This window comes from Siniperca chuatsi, linkage group LG1 (genome assembly GCF_020085105.1).
Source record: "Siniperca chuatsi isolate FFG_IHB_CAS linkage group LG1, ASM2008510v1, whole genome shotgun sequence".
Lineage (NCBI taxonomy): Eukaryota > Metazoa > Chordata > Actinopteri > Centrarchiformes > Sinipercidae > Siniperca > Siniperca chuatsi.
Genome location: NC_058042.1, coordinates 25,271,744 through 25,292,533, shown reverse-complemented (window position 1 = coordinate 25,292,533; position 20,790 = coordinate 25,271,744). Strand labels below are relative to the sequence as shown.

At 41.2% G+C, this 20,790-nt stretch overlaps 1 protein-coding gene across 6 annotated transcripts in view; it reads left to right on the top strand.

The window, feature by feature from the left end:
* LOC122881127 (SH2 domain-containing adapter protein F-like) overlaps positions 1–20,790 on the top strand; it is a 95,451-nt gene that overhangs the window by 63,370 nt on the left and 11,291 nt on the right. The window contains exons 3-5 of one of the 6 annotated variants that reach the window (XM_044207035.1): positions 3,655–3,873; positions 4,826–4,924; positions 16,131–16,274. In XM_044207035.1, the coding sequence (XP_044062970.1) occupies positions 3,655–3,873; positions 4,826–4,924; positions 16,131–16,274 (462 nt within the window). Of the gene's footprint in view, positions 1–3,654; positions 3,874–4,825; positions 4,925–16,127; positions 16,275–20,790 lie in introns of all 6 variants that reach the window. The other 5 variants (XM_044206953.1, XM_044207204.1, XM_044207117.1 and 2 more) reach the window with 5 other exon arrangements.

Genomic DNA, 20,790 nt, shown 5'->3' with positions numbered 1-20,790 from the left:
TCCTGGGGTGTAAAGTCAATCGCATTTAATCCTTCACTAGTGCACAAAAGATCCCCTCAATCAAATCCCGATATTCACTGTGCCCCTGCATACGCTTCGCAGCAGCAAATTCTCTCTAGCTCAGTAGGAGTGGGTGGGTAGCAGTCAACCAGAGAGGCAGATAAATGTGTTTTTCCTTTACATATTAGAAGCTTTAGCCTTGCAATAAAAGCACAGTTATGCAGTTGTTTGCTACTTTCTTGCAAATGCAATCGCTTTAACTGGTTGGCAATAATGGAGGAGGAGGATGAATCAGACAGGAGTGGTCTGGATGGCTTGGTCAGTCCTTTATGTGCAGCAGGATGCGGCTGCCAGGTTGGTTGCAGTTAATGTTTTTTGATTTAATCCAGAGCTCTCTGCCTGCCCATGCACTGCCATGATAATATGCCCAGAGGGCTCCTCCTGTAGTAAGTGGAACAGGAGCCTCCCTGGATTTCTTTCAAGGAATATATTCCTCTATCTCCCATAGGATTAATCTCTCTAGTTCATGAACCAGAGAGAAAGACGATAACAAAGACTGGCTCTGTCACTTGTTTCAAAGCTTAGCGCTTCTCCTCACTGCTTTGGACTTGTAGTTTGCATGTGGAACCCTACATTCAACTGACTGCTCCTTTATAGTTGAGTTTTTCTGACAGTTAGTATCCATGTCTTTTCTCAATTGGGAAAAATGGTTTGTAGCTCGAATGCAGCTGTTTGGTTCTCAGTAGTATGCTCTGCTGTCCCCCCCACACATCTTTTTTAGTGGCACTAAACAGATGGTTGTGGTCAGTGCTGCTGCTGCCACTACATGACTGTTGAAACCCTGTTGAGTTCGGCACACTTTCTAGAAGTTTAATTGATTCTCAAAATACTTGTAGCACTCAAAACTTTGGAGTAACAACACCTTCTTTGTAGCTGCAAAGATGGTCTTGAAATGTCTCCTTTTCTTCACCTTATAAAATACATGCGTAAAAATGGGAAAATAAATCAAATATTGCAAGCTTTTCAGGGGTATGAATGTAGGGGTTGTAAAGGCCAAGTAGGCGAGGGGCAAAAAGCAAAAGAGAGGAAGTGCAGCAGGAAACTCTGACATCCGTGGAGGGGGACGTACGAGGTACATCAAGGGAGGGTGCGGTGGCTGACCTCTGACCCTAAAGAGAGGGTAGAGGTCAAAGACAGAAGATAGACTGCAGCTGTGTTGCAACATGCAACCCCACTGTCATGCCAATCACTGTAATTTACCTAGACAGACGTGTCCCCACCCACTTTACTAAGCATGCCTTAACAGGAGCTGACAGAGAGGAAGGAAGGAAGGAAGGAAGGAAGGAAGGAAGGAAGGAAGGAAGGAAGGAAGGAAGGAAGGAAGGAAGGAAGGAAGGAAGGAAGGAATTAAAAAAGACAGTGGGAGGAAGGGAAGAAGGTCAACAGGGATCCAATCACCACACCCAAGGCTTTATTCCTGGGAGCGAGCAGGGAGTCTCAATCCACCGCAGCAGTTTATCGAAGGTGGTATGCCTCCAATTTAAAGGGTTCTTCCCACAAGATTTACTCACCACCCCACCACTAATACCCCCCTCCCCCACTCTCATTTAACCCCCTCTGGAAGCCTCCCTTTTCTTCTTTCACCCTCTTCTAGAGCTATTTGTTCTTCTGCAGGGGAGGTAGGACCTAATCATACCAGGATCTCGTAATACCAAGTCTTTTAACTGATAGATCAAAGAGTGCGAGTTTGCCTAATGCGGGATTACGCTGAGATACGGGACCTGGCAGCCTCACCTCACTCCACCCCTCCACTTCCACCACCACCGCCGGGTAGCTCCATTAGGCTCAACGCATTGCTCATTTTTCCGCAAGAGCTCCCTTGGGCTAAGAGGCAATTATGCAGTAGTGTGGCATAATATTTCATTCTCTTCATATTGCATTACTCTATGGTGGTGCTGGCCACTAACAGCTTCATGTGGCCCAGGAGGAAGGGTGCAGGCTGCTACTGCAACTTCATATGAGTAAAGGGAGATTGGAGAGGGGAGGAGGAGGTGGAGGAAAAGGGAGAGGAGGCGAGTTCTCAAGGGCATGATGCTTCATTAGGAGTCAGGTCTGTTTTGCCTCCTTACATAGAGAATAAAAGGTTGTGCATGCATCTTAGTTTAGGTTAGGTGATGTTGACGAGATTGACAACATGAATGGAACAACAAATACATGAATATATTCACTGAATTCATGATTCTGAACCTTACATCAACATTTATATGGACAAAGTCATAATCAGGCAATGCTTTGAAATGTTAAAATATATATATTTTTTAAACCCTGCTGTTTTACTTTATATTTCTCAGAAATGTGATTTTCACAGCATCTTTGAAATGTCTGAGATAAGCCTGGATGCTGTATAAGATATCTCATACAGCGGCCAGGCATCCTTCAAGGCAGTATCTGTATTGTTCATGATTTTATATGTATACAGTAGAAAGTATGAACACTTCAAAACCCCAATTACAGACACACCAGACATCTGGAAATGTTCCACAGGAAGTGTTTACTGGTGCATTTACTGAAGTTTTAAAACATGTGGGTCCCTTTCTGCATTGTGTGAAGATTGCACAAGGTGAAATGACTTTATGCCCTCATTTATTTTTGCGCAACCACTATAATAGATAAAATCCCCTCCACGTTGAGAGACTAGTAGCTTTTTGGTCCAACAATCTTTTTTCCTCTCTCGTAGTCCATCTTTGGATGAGTGGCACGGCACATGCTGTAGAGTAGGTGGTACTTCAAGCTGTTGAGTAAAATATATATATTTATTTTTTATTTATTTATTTTTACTGTAGAGATAATTTCCTACCTCCATCTGAGGTTGTAATCTTATGTGAAAATTGTCCATCTTGAGGAATTTGACAGGGCATAAGAATGCTGATGCTGGTTGGTGGACAGTCAATTGGTGTATTGCCATGAAATCTTTCTAAAATGGGAAGGCCCTTCTTCTAACTGCATCCCCACTACTAAAGCTTTGGTGTTATGTTTGGTTGGGCTTTTACACTTTGAGTTTAGTTCATATGTTAGACCTCTTTTAGGAGTTACTGAAGTATCTTGAACACATTGTTGGGGAGAAAAAAAACATTGATTTCAAGAAATGTCATTAATCTTAATGATACTCAATGTTCACTTTTGATGTTTTGCAATTTAGTATAGTTTACAAGCCAGAACGTTAACACTGAATTAAGAGGACATTTGGGGATTTGGGCTCTATTTGCTGCTATAGAAAAATAAGGGAGTATATCTTAATTTTAATACTACTAACATTAAGAAATATATAATTCACCTGCTTTTGGTTTGAAAGAGACATTAAATGGGGAGGGGGGCATAGAGGTAACAAGGTGAGAAAGGAAAATGGTTCTTTTCTCTTCACCTGTGCTCTGACACAGCAGGCTTGTGCAGCCAGGGCCAAGGCTATTCAGAACTGTTGTTTGATTTTGCTGTACTCAGGGAGGTTACACTGTGTGCTTTTGCAGGTGCTCAGCCTCCCAGGTCCCCTTCTTCTCTACAGTCATAAATCATCATTTTTCATATGTGTTCTGCCCCACTGAGCCGTTTTCATCCACAAACCTAGCATTAATGACCAGTCTTTCTCCTTGTTTGTAGAAATACGATCTGGTGGACGAGGACCTAAGGAAGGATCGGTGAGGCAGCTGCCCCTATACGACACGCCGTATGAGCCAGCCGAGAACGGTGGAGACTCGGACCCTGAGCGCTTGCGCTGCCCCAGAGAAAGCCGACTGCCCCAGGATGACGAGCGACCCCCTGAGGAGTATGACCAGCCCTGGGAGTGGAAGAAAGAGAGGATTTCCAAAGCCTTTGCAGGTACGACAGCCAGTGCACAGAGACATTAGATTGAACTTTATTATGCCCAATCGAGGTGCCTTAAAATAACCAATAATCAACATAATATAGGACACAAGAAGAAGTAGCTAAAACAAATCAGTGACGTACTGCATAGAATAAAAGGACCTTTTGTGGCAAAAATACACCATGTCCCCGCTTTGCTTTTTCTTGCAGAATCATTATAGAAGTACACATGTTCTTGAAACAGACAGAAAACAAGCTTTCTTCATCCTAATCCAAATTAAAAGGCATTTTAACTTTTAAAAATTGTCCTTCAGCTCTACTCTTTACATACTGTTAGTGCTGATGCCAAAAACTCAGACAGTGAATCTGACCATGTAAACTAATCCAGTTTAGGGGTAACTGCATTTCTGTAAGGGTTGCCTTATTTAAATTTCAAGCTTTTAACTGAAACTGTTCTGCTTAACTAACCCAGGTGTCTGTTTTTCCACCTCTAACCAATTTGATTTTGGCTTCTGTCAGGGTTTGAGGGTTCTGCTGCTGCAGCTGCTGCTTTAAACTCTCTGTTAACACTTCTTGTTTTGTCCTGTGTTAAAGCACCTGCTAAGTTCACTTGCAGCTGTCCAGTCTACTGTTTGCTGTTTTGATCCAATTGCTGCCTTTTTAAACTAAGATGATACCTATGCTGCTCTTCAGGAGGTTGGGGGGGGGGTTATTATTGGTTGTACAGTTGCATGTAGGTACAGGTAGTCACTGTGGTTTGAAAGCTTCAGCACGGCTAACACAGCCATAACATCAAACAGGGCTGTTCCTGGAAAGCATACAGCTTTGGAATATAAATATGTACCCCAAATTTAAATTTGAATGCCAAGCCTTTTAACTGACATATTAAAAGAAAATCAGCAACCCGTTACTCTATTTTTCATCGCCCCTTTTCTCTTTATATTTTTTCTTTTTTATCCTTGAACAGCTCTGCTTTGTTATGACTGCATTAGCTACGAGGGCTCTGTAAATGGCACTGGATCAGGTCCCCACGGAAGAAAGGACTGCACCTCTAAATCCCTCACAGGTACCATTGGAGACGGGGCTGGGGAGTGTCTCTTGTCTTTCTGTATATTCATCTTAGACTTTGATTATGGGTTGCACTCTGTCTTGCGATTTAGGATTTATTTCTTACTTATCTCCTCAGAACACAGGTTAAAAATTACATTAAGCATGTTTTGCAGGTTATTAGCGCTTGTAAAATTTGGTTTAGACACTGCAAAAATTGTTTGTGTGCCCTTACTTCTCAAAATCAAATCTAGCAGGATGTTAAAAAATGGTCACCCACTAACAATGAAATGCAAATCACCTTGCTTTGAAAATGTTCTTGATTTGAATGATATTATCAGCATGCTACTAATGTGTGATTGCCTAGTGCTTGAAGTGGACTAAAAAAAGGCCCAGCCACTGTAGGAAAAATTTTCAAATCAGCCTTTCAGTGGACACATAAGTATAACAAGTGCAAAAAGTGCAGCAACACTTGTCAGAAGAAGGGGTGATGGTGGTACGGTTGGAGTGAATGAATCTATGTTGACTCCTCCACCTCTAAGGGTGGAAAGAGAGTAATTAACACTGCAGTTGGAAAAACATTGAATACTAGTATTTCCTTTTATGAGGATGTTCTGCACACAAAGCTAGAGCTGACTCGTTGCTAAGTGATTTCTACTGTATTGCCCATACTCACACAGCGTTTCCCCTCTGCATGAAAAGACACAAACAAACAGAACAACCAACCAATGAACACACAGAGCCCGACTCCTACTGAGGTGCTTTCACAAACAAACATTTAAATAACTGTGCTTCATAAGATTTTAGCTTAGGTGTACTTTTACTACAAAAGTATATCTGAACTCTAAATAGTTTTGCAGACCTTTTATATGGTTTAAGATTCAGAAATTCTTGAGTGTGAAAGTGTCTTCCACATGATAACATCAGGATGACTAAATCATCAATGAATGAACCAGTTCTTTTTTTAATTACAGCTGAATGAAAGAAGCCATTATAAATATGCACGGCCTGAAGGCTCATTGTGGTATACAGTTGGGAAAATAAGTTGCCAAGTTTGCCATTAGTTTTTTACACTTGGAAGAGTAATTGAGCTTCATAGATGTGTAAATGTAATCTCACATAGAAGATGAACACAGAGCAATATGAAAATAATGGACATTTTCTTCATTATGATTTGATCATATTCTTTTTTTTGTACTTTTATTTTTATATTTTTCTCTATTGTATTAATCTTTTAATTTTCTTTCCCCTTCTATTTGCTTTGGGAACACTGCATTGCATTTACATGGCATTTCAATAAAGCAAAATTGACTATAAATAGAGAGGATGAGAGAGAGATTAATCCCCGATGGTGTTTTACTGTTGATGGCTGTTAAAGATGGACTCACCTGGGACTCGGTTTGAGATCTGGAGGCAGATAACAAGATTCTGCATGGTAAAAGGAAAGGGCATTCTAAAACACAAGTCACATTACATACATTTGTATGTGACATTTGTGTCGAGGCAGTTTGGAGATTTTAATGATTTCTACAACTGTTCTTTTTCTGTGACAGGGAAATGAACTTCTTTGTCACAAAAAACCCAAATAAGTTTAATCTCTTTTATGCATTTTTTGTGGAAATTAACATATGACCAAATTTGCTGGGTCAAAAACATAAATACACAGTCAGTATTTGGTTGCATGTCCCTTAGCCCTTTTCATCTCAATCAGCCACTTTTGGTAGCCATCAACAAGGTTTTGGCAGAATTCGGGTCCACTGTTTTTGATAAAATTGGTAGAAAGTCCAGCCAGATTTGTTGGTTTTCTTGCATGGACTCATCTTTTTATGGTAGTCCCTATATTTTCAATGGGGTTGAGGTCAGGACTTTGGGAAGATCATTCCAAAAGCTTAATTTCAGCACAATTTAGCCATCCCCAAACCACTTTAAACTAATTTGGGGTCATTGTCCTGTTGGAGCACCCAGTTGCATCCAAGATTTACATTGAACAATATACTAGCTGTGCTATATGTATATTTTTGACCCATCAGATGTTGTCATATTTAACTTTTTTGTTTGACCAATTATTTGGTCACAGAAAAAAAACTGTTGTAGAAATCACTAATATCCCCAAACTTTCCCTTACAAGTAAAAGTTAACTTTTGACCACCATTGTGTATTATTTGTATTATATTATATGGCTGAGCTTTAATGTCAACATCAAAACACATCTTATACAAAATCCTCAAGCCACTTTAATAGACTGTGAATAATAGAACAAATCCAAGGACACTATGGCAGCACCCACACCCACAGTGGATTTATCTGAATATAAGGACAGGGTCTGATTCTCAACCATTAGCCCAGTATTGAAATTAATCTAATTTTGATTTAATGACTCAAACAAAAGCTCTAAGTAGCCTTTGATAACATAATCAATTCAAATTTTGACACATTTTGACTTATTTCCAGCTGGCCTATGTTTGTAAATGTTAACATTACAATGGTACTTAGTAGCTAGCTGACAGGGTGAGCCATAGCAGCAGCATTAGTAGAGTGGAGAGAGACAGATATGGTGCTGAACTGGACTTCACTGTAGTATGTAACATATTTAAGTGTGTGTAAAGTCTCTTATGTGGCATTACATGGTAGCAGGCTCATGAATCTCATTTGTGGAAGAAGAAAAAGAGGCTTAAGGGAGTATTTAGTGCATTCCTGCAGGTAATGAGCGTACCACTCTGTACCAACCTACTGTACCTCCTTACTTAAAGATAGCATCGAGCACTACTCGAAACTGACGGCATATTTTGAAGACTTTAAAATTCAGTAATATAATAAATTACATTAATTAAATGTTCACATGGATTTATTTTGCTATGTGGCTGCAGTTCTGACGGGCAGAACAGGCTCAAACTCTATGTATGTTCATACGTATCACATGACTGTCTATTAATTTATCATCTTTCTGTGTTTTCCTAATTTTTTGTCACTTCATTTCTGTTTCCTGTTTACTTCTGTGTATTCTAGGCACTGAGGTCTTCATAGGAGTCACGCTGTTCTGCCTCTGTCAGTGATTAGTTAAATAAGGGATGCTGCATTCTTAATCACTTTCCTTCTCTCCCTCATTATTGTTTCTGTCAAGCAGCACTCAGAAGAGTTTGTTTAGGGCACTATTTACTAACACATCCCTCTTTCAATTCCCGCTTTACAGACAATGTCCCTCTTTTGATGATTAATTTAATTTCCATTGGATGTCAAAGTGTTGGCTGGGAATTGGAGAGATAAGTGCTTAAGTTTTCTTTCAAAGAAGAAAGCTGCAGCTCCAAAAAGTACTTTGATTTATTGCACGTCTTCGTTCTGTGTTATGTTTAATTCAGGCCAAAATAATTCCCCACTATTTGGAAGACAGAAAAAGGAAGAAAGATGAGAAAGACGTCTTTTGGACAAGCCTTGTCAACACAGGCTTGTTTCTCTTGCAGGTGTCATTGTAGACTGGCCTTGGATCCAGACATCAAGGGGCTTAGAGAAAGCTTCCCACCTTTCAAGGCTTGAGCTTATGTGCCTGCATCCAAGGCTCTGATCTTTGCAACCAGCTTACCTCTAATGTCAAGAAATTATACCCTGCTTCAGTATTTAAGTCCACTTGTGAGCCATTTCTTTAGGACTGTTGACAATCCTACTTTACAAGTCTTCCCTGTCTCATCCCTGCTGGCTTGATTTTAAGATTCAACTTAGAGCCTGCTGTCAGTTTTTTCCAGGGCTAGCTGGTCTTGTCCTGGAGTTCCCCATCTTTCACACCTATATACAAGATACAAGATAGATTTATTGATCATTTTACAACACAGGGTTGTATAATGAGATTTTGTTTTGTAGTTCCCTTTATGCTACTCAAAAACAAAAATTCTATACAGTAGATCAGTGAATAAATAAGTCATAGAAATGAAAACTATTTCATATGGCGGAGCGCTGAGGTTGAATTTAGTAGTCTGAGTGGTTTTAATCAGCCACTGCAGAGCCCTCCGGTCCTGGGCCGTGCACATCCCATGCCAGTTTGTGATGTTTCCAGTCAGGATGCTTTCTATTGCTCCTCTGTAACAGTTAACAAGAACTTGGCACAGGAATTTTGCCTTCTTAAGTTTCCGTAAGAAATACAGCCATTTCTGAGCTTTCTAGACCAGGGTGGAGATGTGAGAGGACCATGTCAGGTTCTCTGTGATGCTGATTCCCAGGAACCTAAATCTATTCACCTGCTCCACCTCAGCTCCACTGATGTAGACAGGAGTGTGTGTCTTTGCCTCCTTTTTCCTAAAATCAACGATCAGCTCCTCCTTGATGCCAGCTTTCAGTCTCGCTCTGGCAGTGGTGTAAGCTTCTTTGTCACCGAAAAGCAGCTTTATTTGAATAGAGCCCTCACCTCTCCATTCATCCAGGCTTTCTGGTTGGGGAATGTTTTTATTGTCTTTGTGATCACCACATCATCAACACATTTGCTGATGTATGAACCATTATATTTTTCACTACATGACCCATTTGGTACAAACTGGCAAGCTGAACAGCTGTTTCACAACACCAATGTTGATGGATGTTGATCCAATCAATTTTCTGATGCCATAAAAACCTGAAAATCTTTGTTATCATATTTCTCATAGTGGGGGTATTTAAATCTCCCGCATTCATACTCAAAGCAGGGGTTACTTGGGGTTTATGAAATTTTAGACTGGAGTCATAAGGTCATGAGCTTACTCTAAGTTAGAGCTTGAGACGTCTGGACATGTTTGCTCAAGTAGTTGTGGAATCCAGGTTGGGAGTGGATTTCATGGTTGGTTAAGAGTCTCATTTTATATTTTACTTTTTTTAGTTGAACCTGTAATTAGATATTTGTGGTCTCTCAAACCAGGGCCAGCCATGTAGGTTTGATGGAAACAGCATTATCAGAGGTACATTTCCTGAACTTTTTTAGTTGGTGGAGATTTGTTTAGGAAAAGACTATAGAGACAATTTGTAAGTGAAACTAAAAGCAAATATTATATTTCCCAAACTGTCCATTGTAAACATCCATTAGATTTTGCAAAGTTACTTTGTGATTTAAGATTGGCCTACTGCAGTGGATGCTAACACATTATCATATTGTTTTACAACATTTTGTGTACCCTTTATTTCATTCATTGCCAGTTAAGTGTTGTAGATAACATAGTTGTTCTGGAGATTTGTTAAAAACCTGTCTGACTGCTCGTGTTGTTTGCCCTGCTGGGCTCCATTGTGGTGATGCTGCCGTGTCCCCAGATGTCAGCAATTAAGCTGGTATGTAAAAATGTTTTCAGGTCGCTATTTCAGGCCTGATTCAAGCACTTCTGTGGGCAGACGGCCTGTTTTAACATCAGCCTAACTATAGCTCCATGTGCTGTTAGGTTTCTAGAGAGCAATTTTCCTCAGTTATGTTTCTATAGTTGCTGAAGCACTTTATGGCTGTGTAATATCAATGACTAATGATAGTGTTCACCGTTTGGATTTCAGAGGTACTTTTCTGCACTCATCAAAACCTTCACAGTTTATATTCCATCAATTATGTGGGAAATGAAAGTGTCTGCAAACAAAGTATTAACAGATAATGAAAAAAGATGCACAACCTTACTAAACCGTGGAGTGGGTGTAAAAAAAATAAATAAAAAAGAGGAGGTGAGGGATTAAATAAGTTCCAAATGCTGCCTACGCCCTCCCACCATTGTATAACATAATAATGCAATCTGCATAAAAGACTATTTGTCTTCATTATTGATAGGGGAAGGAGAGCAGACTAACACTCCCTGCTGCAGCCCTTTCTCCTCAGCTGTCCCTATCACTGCCTGCATGCTCACCTCTTCACAACACTTGGTCTGGTGTTATTATTCACCTTTGCGCTATCTCCTGACAGGTATGCAGTGGAATGTAAATTCTCTGCCTTGTTAGGGTGTTGGGAGGCTGTGTACTTGCGGTTTGGTTAATCGCTCATCCTCGCCGTTCCCCCCACACTCTCTAGACGGAACATACTCTCGCCACAGCCTCTTTCCTACCTCCCTCCTGACTGCTGAGTAGGTGATGGATGAGCCCGGAGGTGAAGAGTGAGGAAGACACATTAGAATTTGACCGTATGAAGAAGCCTGCATGTGAGGGCAACAGAAAGTGTGCTCGCATGTCCATCAGTGTGAGCCCGTATGCTTTGACTCTCCATATGGCACGCTCACTCGCGCACCCAGACATGGACACGCCGCCATCGGAAATCTGAGCCTCATCACAGCAGGAATGGGATCGAGAGCCATTGTTACTTAATCTCCTTGCCCTCTGTTACCTGCTACTAACTCTTTTCACTTGGCTCCCGGCCAGCAGGGTACCATGCATTTAACACGGGAGATAAGAGAAGGCGCTGCCGCTTGCTCCCTCAGGTCTTTGGGAGCTTTATGGTTTTTTAATGAAACTTCATGGGCTTAACGACCCAGAAATCTGAGGCTCAAGTCTAATGTCCTAAAATAAATAATTGATTCACTTACAGTCCTGTACTGGTTATTTTCACCGAGGTAAAGCCAGCTGTTTCATGGGTGCCATGGTTCTGTTACTCTCTGCGTGGCTGATCCAGTTTCCCCCCCCATCCCCACTGTCTGTCACTCCTCAGCTCTGTCTCGTCCTCCTGGCCTCTGCTGCAACACCCTGCTGATAACCTTCCTGACAGCCCTCTTTCAAGAGTCTCAGATGTGTCCTGCTGTCTTTCACTGAGCGCTGTCACAGGTCTTATCTTCACTCACACACATTGGCCACACACAACAGCACTGTAAACCTCCCTCACAAAGTATAGAAGCAGCGCTCCTCCAGCAAGCGCCCCTGGAAGCTCCTGCCTGCTGGCCGGCCGTCACTAACGCATCTCTTCCTTCTCTCTCTCCTGATAGAAGAGCAGGCAAAAAGCCTTTCTGTCATTTCATCTCCATCTCCCATTTTCTGTGCCACTTTCATTTTTAATGCAAATACACGGTCTTTCAAAACAGATCTGTGCTTTGAAAGTGAGCCGGACCGTATAATTTGACGAATACAGTATGTGGTGGAATTATGAGGTGGCATTTCAGTTCCCCCGGAGCATTACACAGTTGTTATCTGTAATGATTTGGGTGCCGATGGAACAAACACGTCTTCAGAAGAGGCTGGTTTTGTGTTCCAAGCGCTTCAGCTCATAATGTGTGGCATAAACATTGCAATCTTCCAGCTTGTTTTGAATATGCATGCAATTAGCTAACCAAATTAAGCAGAACTAAATTAAATGGCGTTGGTGGAAACAAGCATAGCTGGTGATTTATGGTGCTACATTGTTTACAGTGATGAAGTGCCATGGGCTAATGAAAAGCCTGGGTAAACAAATACCTGGCTTTAAAAATAGATCTGCTCCTGGAAGAACAAAGGGAAGGTAAGCACAGATAAAAAAGGGACCCTTGTCCATTGTTAAAGTACTCTCTGGTTCTTCTGATTAACTGTATTGTCAACATAGCTGTGAAACAAATAATTAATCAGCCTCAGCATTTACAACACACAAGCTTACTGAATGTCCACCCCCAGACTGCTGCTCAACCTGGCATTGTCCAGTCCACATGACATCCTGCCAACATCACACATTTCCAAAGCAAGCAGGAAATGCGATGGACACATGACGTTGTTTTGAAGTGTTCCTATTCAATGTCCTAACATGGCCACTTTTGTGTACTTGAGCGACAGGTGCTTTGTCGATTTAGAATTGTTAATAGCCTCTATTTCTAGGTGTTGGGTACTAATATGGATTGATGATTATGCAGATGAGATATGGTTTATTGATCCAAGTGCAGTCAGATTAGATGACAAAGATGTAGTCATTTTTTCATTCAAGAACGTGAAATACAAACACTGCTGCCAGTGATTCCAAAAATCAGAACCCCCAAATTGTATTTAATATTTATATATTTAGACAGCAACTTTCTGTGTTGTGCTACTGTTCACAATGACCTGACTTAACTTAAATAATAACCAATTAACAAAAAGAAAGTTGCATTACATAGACAACATAGTGAGTGTAATTTACATTTTCTACCTGATATTTACCTCTAAAACACTAAACCTGTTGTTCACACAGACTACAATGTACCATCAACAAAGCTGATAATCAGGGCAATGTGATGGGGGCAGATATGAGAAAATGTCTGTGGCAGTGTGATGAGCTTTCAGGGTTGATGTGTAAATCATCTCTAGTGTGCGAAGGCAACTGCTGTTGTCACCTTAGTCCTGAATTTGAATTTGTCACTGAAGAATGCTAAGGTGTAAAGATGCACACATCCATGCGCCAACATGGCATCAATAATTATTCAAGAGGTCCTTGGGACTGGCAGTATTTGTGAATATGTTGCAAGGTGAGGGAGATTCCAGTCACCCAGAGTTTAAAAAAACCAAACAAAAAAACTCCTGGCTATTGAATCAGTTTACCTCAATTTTCACAGTGCTAAATGCTATTATTCAGCTGTCCAACCAAGCGAATCTGAGCCACACTTGCCCAAATCGTCTCCTCGTCCTCACAGCGAGGCTGCAGAGTGCAGGCAGCCTTCTGCTCCCCAAACAATTACACGCTAATCTGCAATGTGAAATGAGCATTAGGCCTTTAATCTCATAGGAAGAGAGTCCCCTACTTCACCCCAAAGTAGTGGAAGTTATATTATCTCCCAGAGTTTCTGACCTTCTGTTTCCATTCCCCACCCTCCAGCCCCACTAGTCCCCCACCGCACACCTCTCCCATCAGGATAGACAGCAAACAGCTCCTCCTTCCAGCCACCTTTCTCTAGATTAGCCCCCTGACACCACAGGCCCAGCTATTTAATTGCTTGTCAGATTGAATATTCTCCAGTTTCCCCCCTTCATCTAGCTCGCAGATATTGCTTCTCATTAGCATGTCCTGTAACACCACCGCTGCAATTCCTTGCAGGGTGGAAGACAGACAAGTCCATAACATTATGCTCATCCTCCCACTGAAAACCAGCCTGTATACCAGCCAATACAAAACAGTGACACACCAATGGTTATGAATACAGCTGCATTCTTCCCATCTTAGGCAGCTGAGGTAGCACTTAGTCAACTCTCTTTACGGGAACGTTGTTTAAATGTGACTCTAACTCTCCCTTATTAATAACCTTGAGCCCTTAACTAAAAGTTATTAACATTTTCTACTGTAGGTAATTGTTGTACAGTAAATGTTACTTTAACCAATGTAATGCAAAACTACAAAAATAAAACCCTGTTGCGGAAGCAAAAACATCTTTTAAAGGAAGTCTTCAACTTATTGACTTGTCCCAAAGTGGTAGTCTGTATCTGCTGGCTGATTTACATCTGTCAGTCTGTTGCTATTCTCCACCTATTTGTCCATGTCCTCAAATAAGGCCACCATCGCCCTTACATGACTGATGTGACTGATGATGTGCTGTATAACTGTCACATTGATGATTTCAGAGCACTTTGATAGAAGTGTAGGCTACCACTGAAGGGTTTTGTTTTTGCCAATTTTAACCCATACTTTCATTTCAGTCTTATTCATCAGCATGTGATGTAATTTAATGAAGAAGATGAGCTTATGGACTTTACTTCTTAGTTAAATTGGGCTTAATGCCATATAGCCACTTTTCTTGATATTTTATTGTAACTAAATATCTTCTTGTATTTGTGTGTAGTTTTGTTTCTTTTGGTTTTTGGTTCTTGACCGGTGTTCTTTTTGGGCTAATTTAAGGGGCAACACCTGCATTATTTGTTATTTCTGCTCCTTTAGGAAGCTTATAGGAACTGTCACTGTTTTTGAAGCTTCTTAATTCTTGTTTAAGGGCATTGTCTGCAATAAGTAGAAACGAGATTGATGAAATCACACAAATTTTTGTTTCTTGTGCTTACTTGTAGCTACTGTAGTAACATCTCCAGCACCATAAACTGTGACATCAAAATGTTCTTAATAGCATAGCGAGTTGCGTCACTGGAAGATCTGTGTTTGAAGATTCATGTAAAAAACAACACTCTTATCCTCCAGAGGAACATACAGTGGCTTTCCAAAGCTACTATTGATGGACTATGTTTCTTTATTACCCTTGGTTTTTAACGCTAGCTTTCTCTTAGATGACGAAAAAACCGTCCCCTCTCCATCCCTTTTATTGAGTATCCTCCTACTTAACTAGTGACCCTCGCTCACTGACATATCTGCTTTTGCAAGGATACTCGCTATTCCCTGGTAATACCCCGGCTGGACATGAGGCATACATTATTTAAGGGACAAAGCCCGGGGAGTGTCCACTGCCTGGATGGATTGCTCTGAGGTACATTCCAGTGAAGGATATTGTCTACATTGTTGTTTATCTTAATATGGAGGCCTACGGCCTTTTTTTTTTCTTTTTCCTCAAACTCAGCACTAAGAATAACAGCATAGCGTATGCCAATGTACTGTATCAGTGACTATCTGAAGCTGAGCTCAAGGCAGCTCTATATTTTATAGACTGCACTTTCAAGGGACAGCATTGCATTATTTGGGCCTGCCTCTTTAGTAAAGTCTGTCATACAGCAGGTCATGCATTACTTCTTGTAAAAGTAGAGATTCAGAGCTTTGCATTGCCATGTTTCTAGTATATTTCTGGATCCCAAGGTGAGACTTAAGTTGGTTTCTGGGTTCCAGTCTGGATTGTGAGGATTGTTGAGAGGCCAGAGGGCCCAGCTTTTCAGGTAAGGTTGGGATTCAATAGCATTTTATAGAATCCGAATCTGGTATGCAATTTGTTTATTGAGTCTGAGTCCTTCCAAATCCCTTATCGAAGTTGAGCTTTCGTTTCTAAGTAACCTTTGACCATTAGCCCTTAGTTCTTTAGAAATCCAGGTATTTTAATCAATCTGGAACCACTTCCAAAATGGCACCCGCTTTCAGAACCCAACCCTACTTTCTGGTAACCTAACTTCACTTCTTTTTCAGTCCTGTTGTATTCCTTTCCTTTTCTAGTCCACAGCTACTGCTGATTCTTCACAGTATCACAGTATAAACCAGCTCATTACCACAATGCTGGCATCTACTGCTCTTATCTATTTTTCACTTACCCCTTCTTCCTTTTCTCTTTTTTCCTCTCTGTTTTCTGTCATTACTTCCCTTTCCTCACTCCCTTTGTCGTTGTCCATTTATGTCTCTCGTTGCTGTCCTCTCCTTCCCTCCATCTCTCCTCTGGTGACTTGGACGACACTTGCAGTAGAGATTAAAGTGATCAAGGACCTACCGTGGCCCCCTCCTGTCGGGCAGCTCAACACCAGCCCTCCCCTGGTGGAGGAGCTGGAGTCTCCCTCCCAGACAGCTCAGCCCTCGCCAGGACAGACAAGCTGTGACCAGCACCACCATGGTGGGTGTTGGTGTTCACATTGTCCAGCGTCATTCCCATCAACCCCCCCCCATCCGTCAGTCCATTAATCCATCATCCATTCATCCACTTCCTTCAATGTGTTATATGTTATATATCTGTCTATCTGATTTTATTAAGGAACAGTTTGAGTGTACGCGCCCACTAAATCAGTAGCATTTAGGTGTGATGTGTTGCATATCTGTACTTTTACATTTCCATTTTTGTTAATGTCCTAACCAAGCATGTAACTGGCTACAAAAGACATTATATTTGGCTTGCAAAGAATATCACCAATTATCTTCCTGGTTAAAAATGGTTTCCTATATGAACTGGAAACAGAATAGTTTCAAAACGTACCAGCAGTTCAGAAGGGCAGTCGATGATGTGAAAGTGTCCACTTACACTTAACTGGTCAGTGATGACTTACTGAAAGACTTATTTTTAAGGTACTTTATATAGTGTCTTTAGGTATTAGCTCAGTAATGACTGCACTTTTCCATCTGGATTACATGTGGCAGAAAATCACTAATTCTGTTTTAGGGCTGAAGGCTCATTAGTTTTAATTGTGCTGAACTGCCTTCTGCATGTGTAATTGCCATTCGCTGTGACCCCCATTTCCTCTTGTCAACATACTCATAACTGTCCCAGATGTCCCTCTGGCCCGCTGTTCTCTACAAGTGGCTTACATGAATTGAAAAATCAAACTAATTTGAGGCAATTGCAGCTCTTGACTTGAGACTCTGCACCTCAGGTTTAGCCATATTTACCATCTTATCAAACAAAATGGACAAGTAATTCATGTATTTCAACTAACTGAGCCGTTAGTTGATTTTTGAAGCCCTTCCAAAGACTCACACTCTGACTGCTGTAATTACCCAGGGAAAAGAGGGACGTGTAGCAGAACTAATGCCAGGAATGGGATTTCCCCCTCCAGAGTGGGAAGACTTAAGAGTGAGACCATGTAAGAGGACACCGCTGCGTGCTGTAGGCGAGGACAGGGCAAGGAGTTGATTTATGTCCATAAATCCATGGGAAAGGTTCTGGTTCCCTCTGTGATATGAGTGGGTTTAAGATTGGCATCCAGCTGTAAAGTGATCCTCTCTCTGTCTGAGCCAGTATGGCCCCACTCTACATCTTTGGTGTCAGAGGTCACCATGGCAGACATGGGGTGGGGGTGATGGCCTCCCCGACCCCTGTGAATACAGTTACAATGCACTCTCTTGACCTCAGCGCACAGGCAGACCTTCAGTCACACACCAAGACTTTAGTCATCCGTTATACACAGGATTGCTTACAGCCAGGGTAAAGAGCTAAAGGGTCTGTGTTTGTAAAGGCTGTTGTGGTTTGCTCTAATGTAGGCCAGGAAAAAAACAATACTCCTTTACAGTGCAGGGAAATCTGCCTTATCCATTCAACCTCATTATCAAAATGTAAATGCGGCTTGACAGGGTAGATATTACATCTACATATAAATAAATTGTCTGAGTATAATGAAGAGCTTTTCGCCTGTTTTTTTGACAGGAATCAATTATCCTGTTGTTTCCAGTTATTTCTCTTACCTTCTCCTTCCTCTAATCTAAGAAAACAAAGTAATTAAAAGATATCCAGATTTCATTTTAAATAGACTCACTAGCTGACACTTTGGAGGGTCAATCCTTTGTCTTGGGAAACCTAATTAGAGTTTTAGTTTGGGATTTAGTATATAAAAGAAGAAAGCATATTCCTGGGTGGTGGAATCTAAAAAAAAAAAAAAAATATTGTTAAAAGCCGCCCAACAAATCATCATTTGAGTTCCCGATGCACATAATTAATATCAACATAAAAGTGAGTCATTTTTAAAGCTACCAGTTCCTGGGGTATTGTACCACGCTGAGCACTATTTTCAGTGTGCAGTTCATTCTAATGAGATGCAGACCTGTTAATCATTTCACACGTCCTAGCTGGAAAACTTAATTTTCACCTCACAATGCAGCGGTCAATGACACACTTCGCCCCTCAGACTAGTCATCCTTTTTGATAAGTAAATTAGTAAATGAGAATTAATTAGCCAGCTAAATTAGAGAAATTGCTGAAAAAGAAAGTGTGTGCAGGAGGGGAAGAGGAGTACTCAGGTTGTTCAGAAGCCTCATTGATGCACTTTATTGTAACTACATTTTTGATATTTGTCTTACTTAATGTTTTGAATATTGTGGCCCTAACACCCTGAAAAACTTTACCATTCCATTTAATGGTGTTTCCTTATTTAAGATGCTTTTTTGTGGTGTTAGATAGTCACAATAAGTCTCTCTCTCCATGTTCTTGTGGCATTATAGCAGTGTAATCATAGAAATGCCATTTTAACATGTGTTTATCTGTGTCCTAGCCAATCAGCTCCCTCTCTCACACATTCTCCCTCTTCAGCCTCTGTGTTTTTTTTTTTTTTTTTTTTTTTTATAGAGCCCTCTAAAGGAAGCCATGTGTCGGAAGGGGGCAGGTCTTTCAGCCATCAGTCACCATCTGACTGACAGTTCAATCTGATACACAGATTCCATTTGCTGGGCTTTACAAGCAACAATACTGATAACACACACAGATGCCCCTGCACATTTACGTACGTGTCTTTGTGTGTGTGTTCACCCTCTCGTCTCTCTTAAGCTGCCTCTCGGAGCTTTTGTTCTCCTCTGGGCCAATCCTCTCGTCAATCTCCTGTCGGCCATGTCTCAGGCTGTGTGCTCCAGAGAATGAAAGGGGAATGAGTTTGGCTCACTTCCATTGATATTCAGCCTTGAAACATAATTCTACAACAGTAGTTGAAGCTAGTATTGTTGAGATGGCTGGCAATCACAGCAGACGTGGGTTCATTCACTGTTGAGCAAATAAAATGATAGCTTTTGTTAAGTTTGGAGGCTCTCTCCTCAGGTTAATACTCTTCTTGTAGAAGTATGCACTCTGCCTGTGGAAAAGACTGAGCTCTGACAGGAAAGGTTGATGGGGTGAGCTCCACTGAGAATAGCCACTCAACCCTTTCTAGGAGGTGGAGGGAAAAACGGGTTTAATCAAGGTCAAATAAAACACTGATTGCGTTGAATCTGGGGAAGAGTAGGAATTAGTGTGGGCGCTGGGAGAATGAAGAAAATGTGAAGAGCTGAGGTCAGGCGGATGGCTGAGTGGGCTGTAGATACAGGGAGATGGACTGTGTGGAAAAACCAAGATAGCAACATTCATCCGTATGCCAGACTAGCAGATACCTTTTATAGCCTCATATGTTTAGATCACTGGTGGACTGAAAAAAAATCATATAATGTTCAAAGTACATTTTACATATCCAGTTTGTATATGGACACATAATGTAAGTAGTTTTAACAATTTTGATGCAGGATCAGACATAATCAGTGACTGATAGCCCTGCATTAGGACCATCAGAAACAGTGGAGATAGCAGATCAAAGCTTTTACTGCTCTGTCTCTCCTTTTTTCTCCCACTGGACGAGCAGACATTCCTCCACAGTCCATTTTCCGCTATCTTTTTCTGTCCTTGACAAATAAAAACACAGAGAAAAAAACAGAGGGAATTAGAGAGACAGGACTGGCGTGTTTGAGATGGAAAGATCAAAAGAAAAGGTCAGGGGGAGAAAAACGAGGAAGGGCCGGACATATGCAAACAGGAAAGGAGAAATTGAAAGCAAAGGAGGGAGAGAGAGCAATTGGCTGCGTCTTCATGTTGTGATCTGTCAGCCTTGACCAGGATGAGTGGAGCAAACATGCATCTCCCTTGTCCCCTTGGTCAGTTTCCATGGAAACGCTATTTCTCACCCTTACACATATACTGTATGTTCATCCTACTTAGTGTATTCCCATGCTGACTGCATGTGGTTCAAATGGACTGTATGAAAAAGTAGAGAACTAATAATGTCTTTCATGTGGACTTGTATGCAACACAGGGGCATCATTTGACTGCCTGTAGTCAAAGCATCAGACCCTGAAGAAGTGAAGCTACAGCTCACAGTCTTCTACGGGTCTGAGGTTAGAGCCACAATTTACCCAGCCGTCATGCAACAGTACAATTTGGCTGTCATTTTAAGACTCAGCGATAGCCCTATAACAAACAAAAGTGCAGAGGCCAAGATAACAACGGTAGTTGTCATTTGGAATAAACATTTCCATGAGTTTATGTTTAGGGAAACGCATCAGTGAGCTCAAGGCCAGCCAGTTCAACCTGGAGTTGAGTGGAGGTGAAGGGGAGCCCCTGGTGGTCAGAGCTGAAACAGCAGCACTGTGTCTCAATTTCCTGCCGTTGGATCATGTTCCATCACAGGCAGTGGTGGAAGAAGTACTCAGATCCTTTACTTTAGTAAAAGTACTGCTACAAGAGTTGACTCCATTTCAAGCATCTCCTTTTACATCCAAAATGTACATAAGAATACAGAAGTATCAGCAAAATGAAAGGTATCCAAAGTAAACGTATTTGGGCCCTGTGGCTGATACATTGTCATATATGACATTATTAATACTGGCCCATCAATGTGTAAGCAGCATTT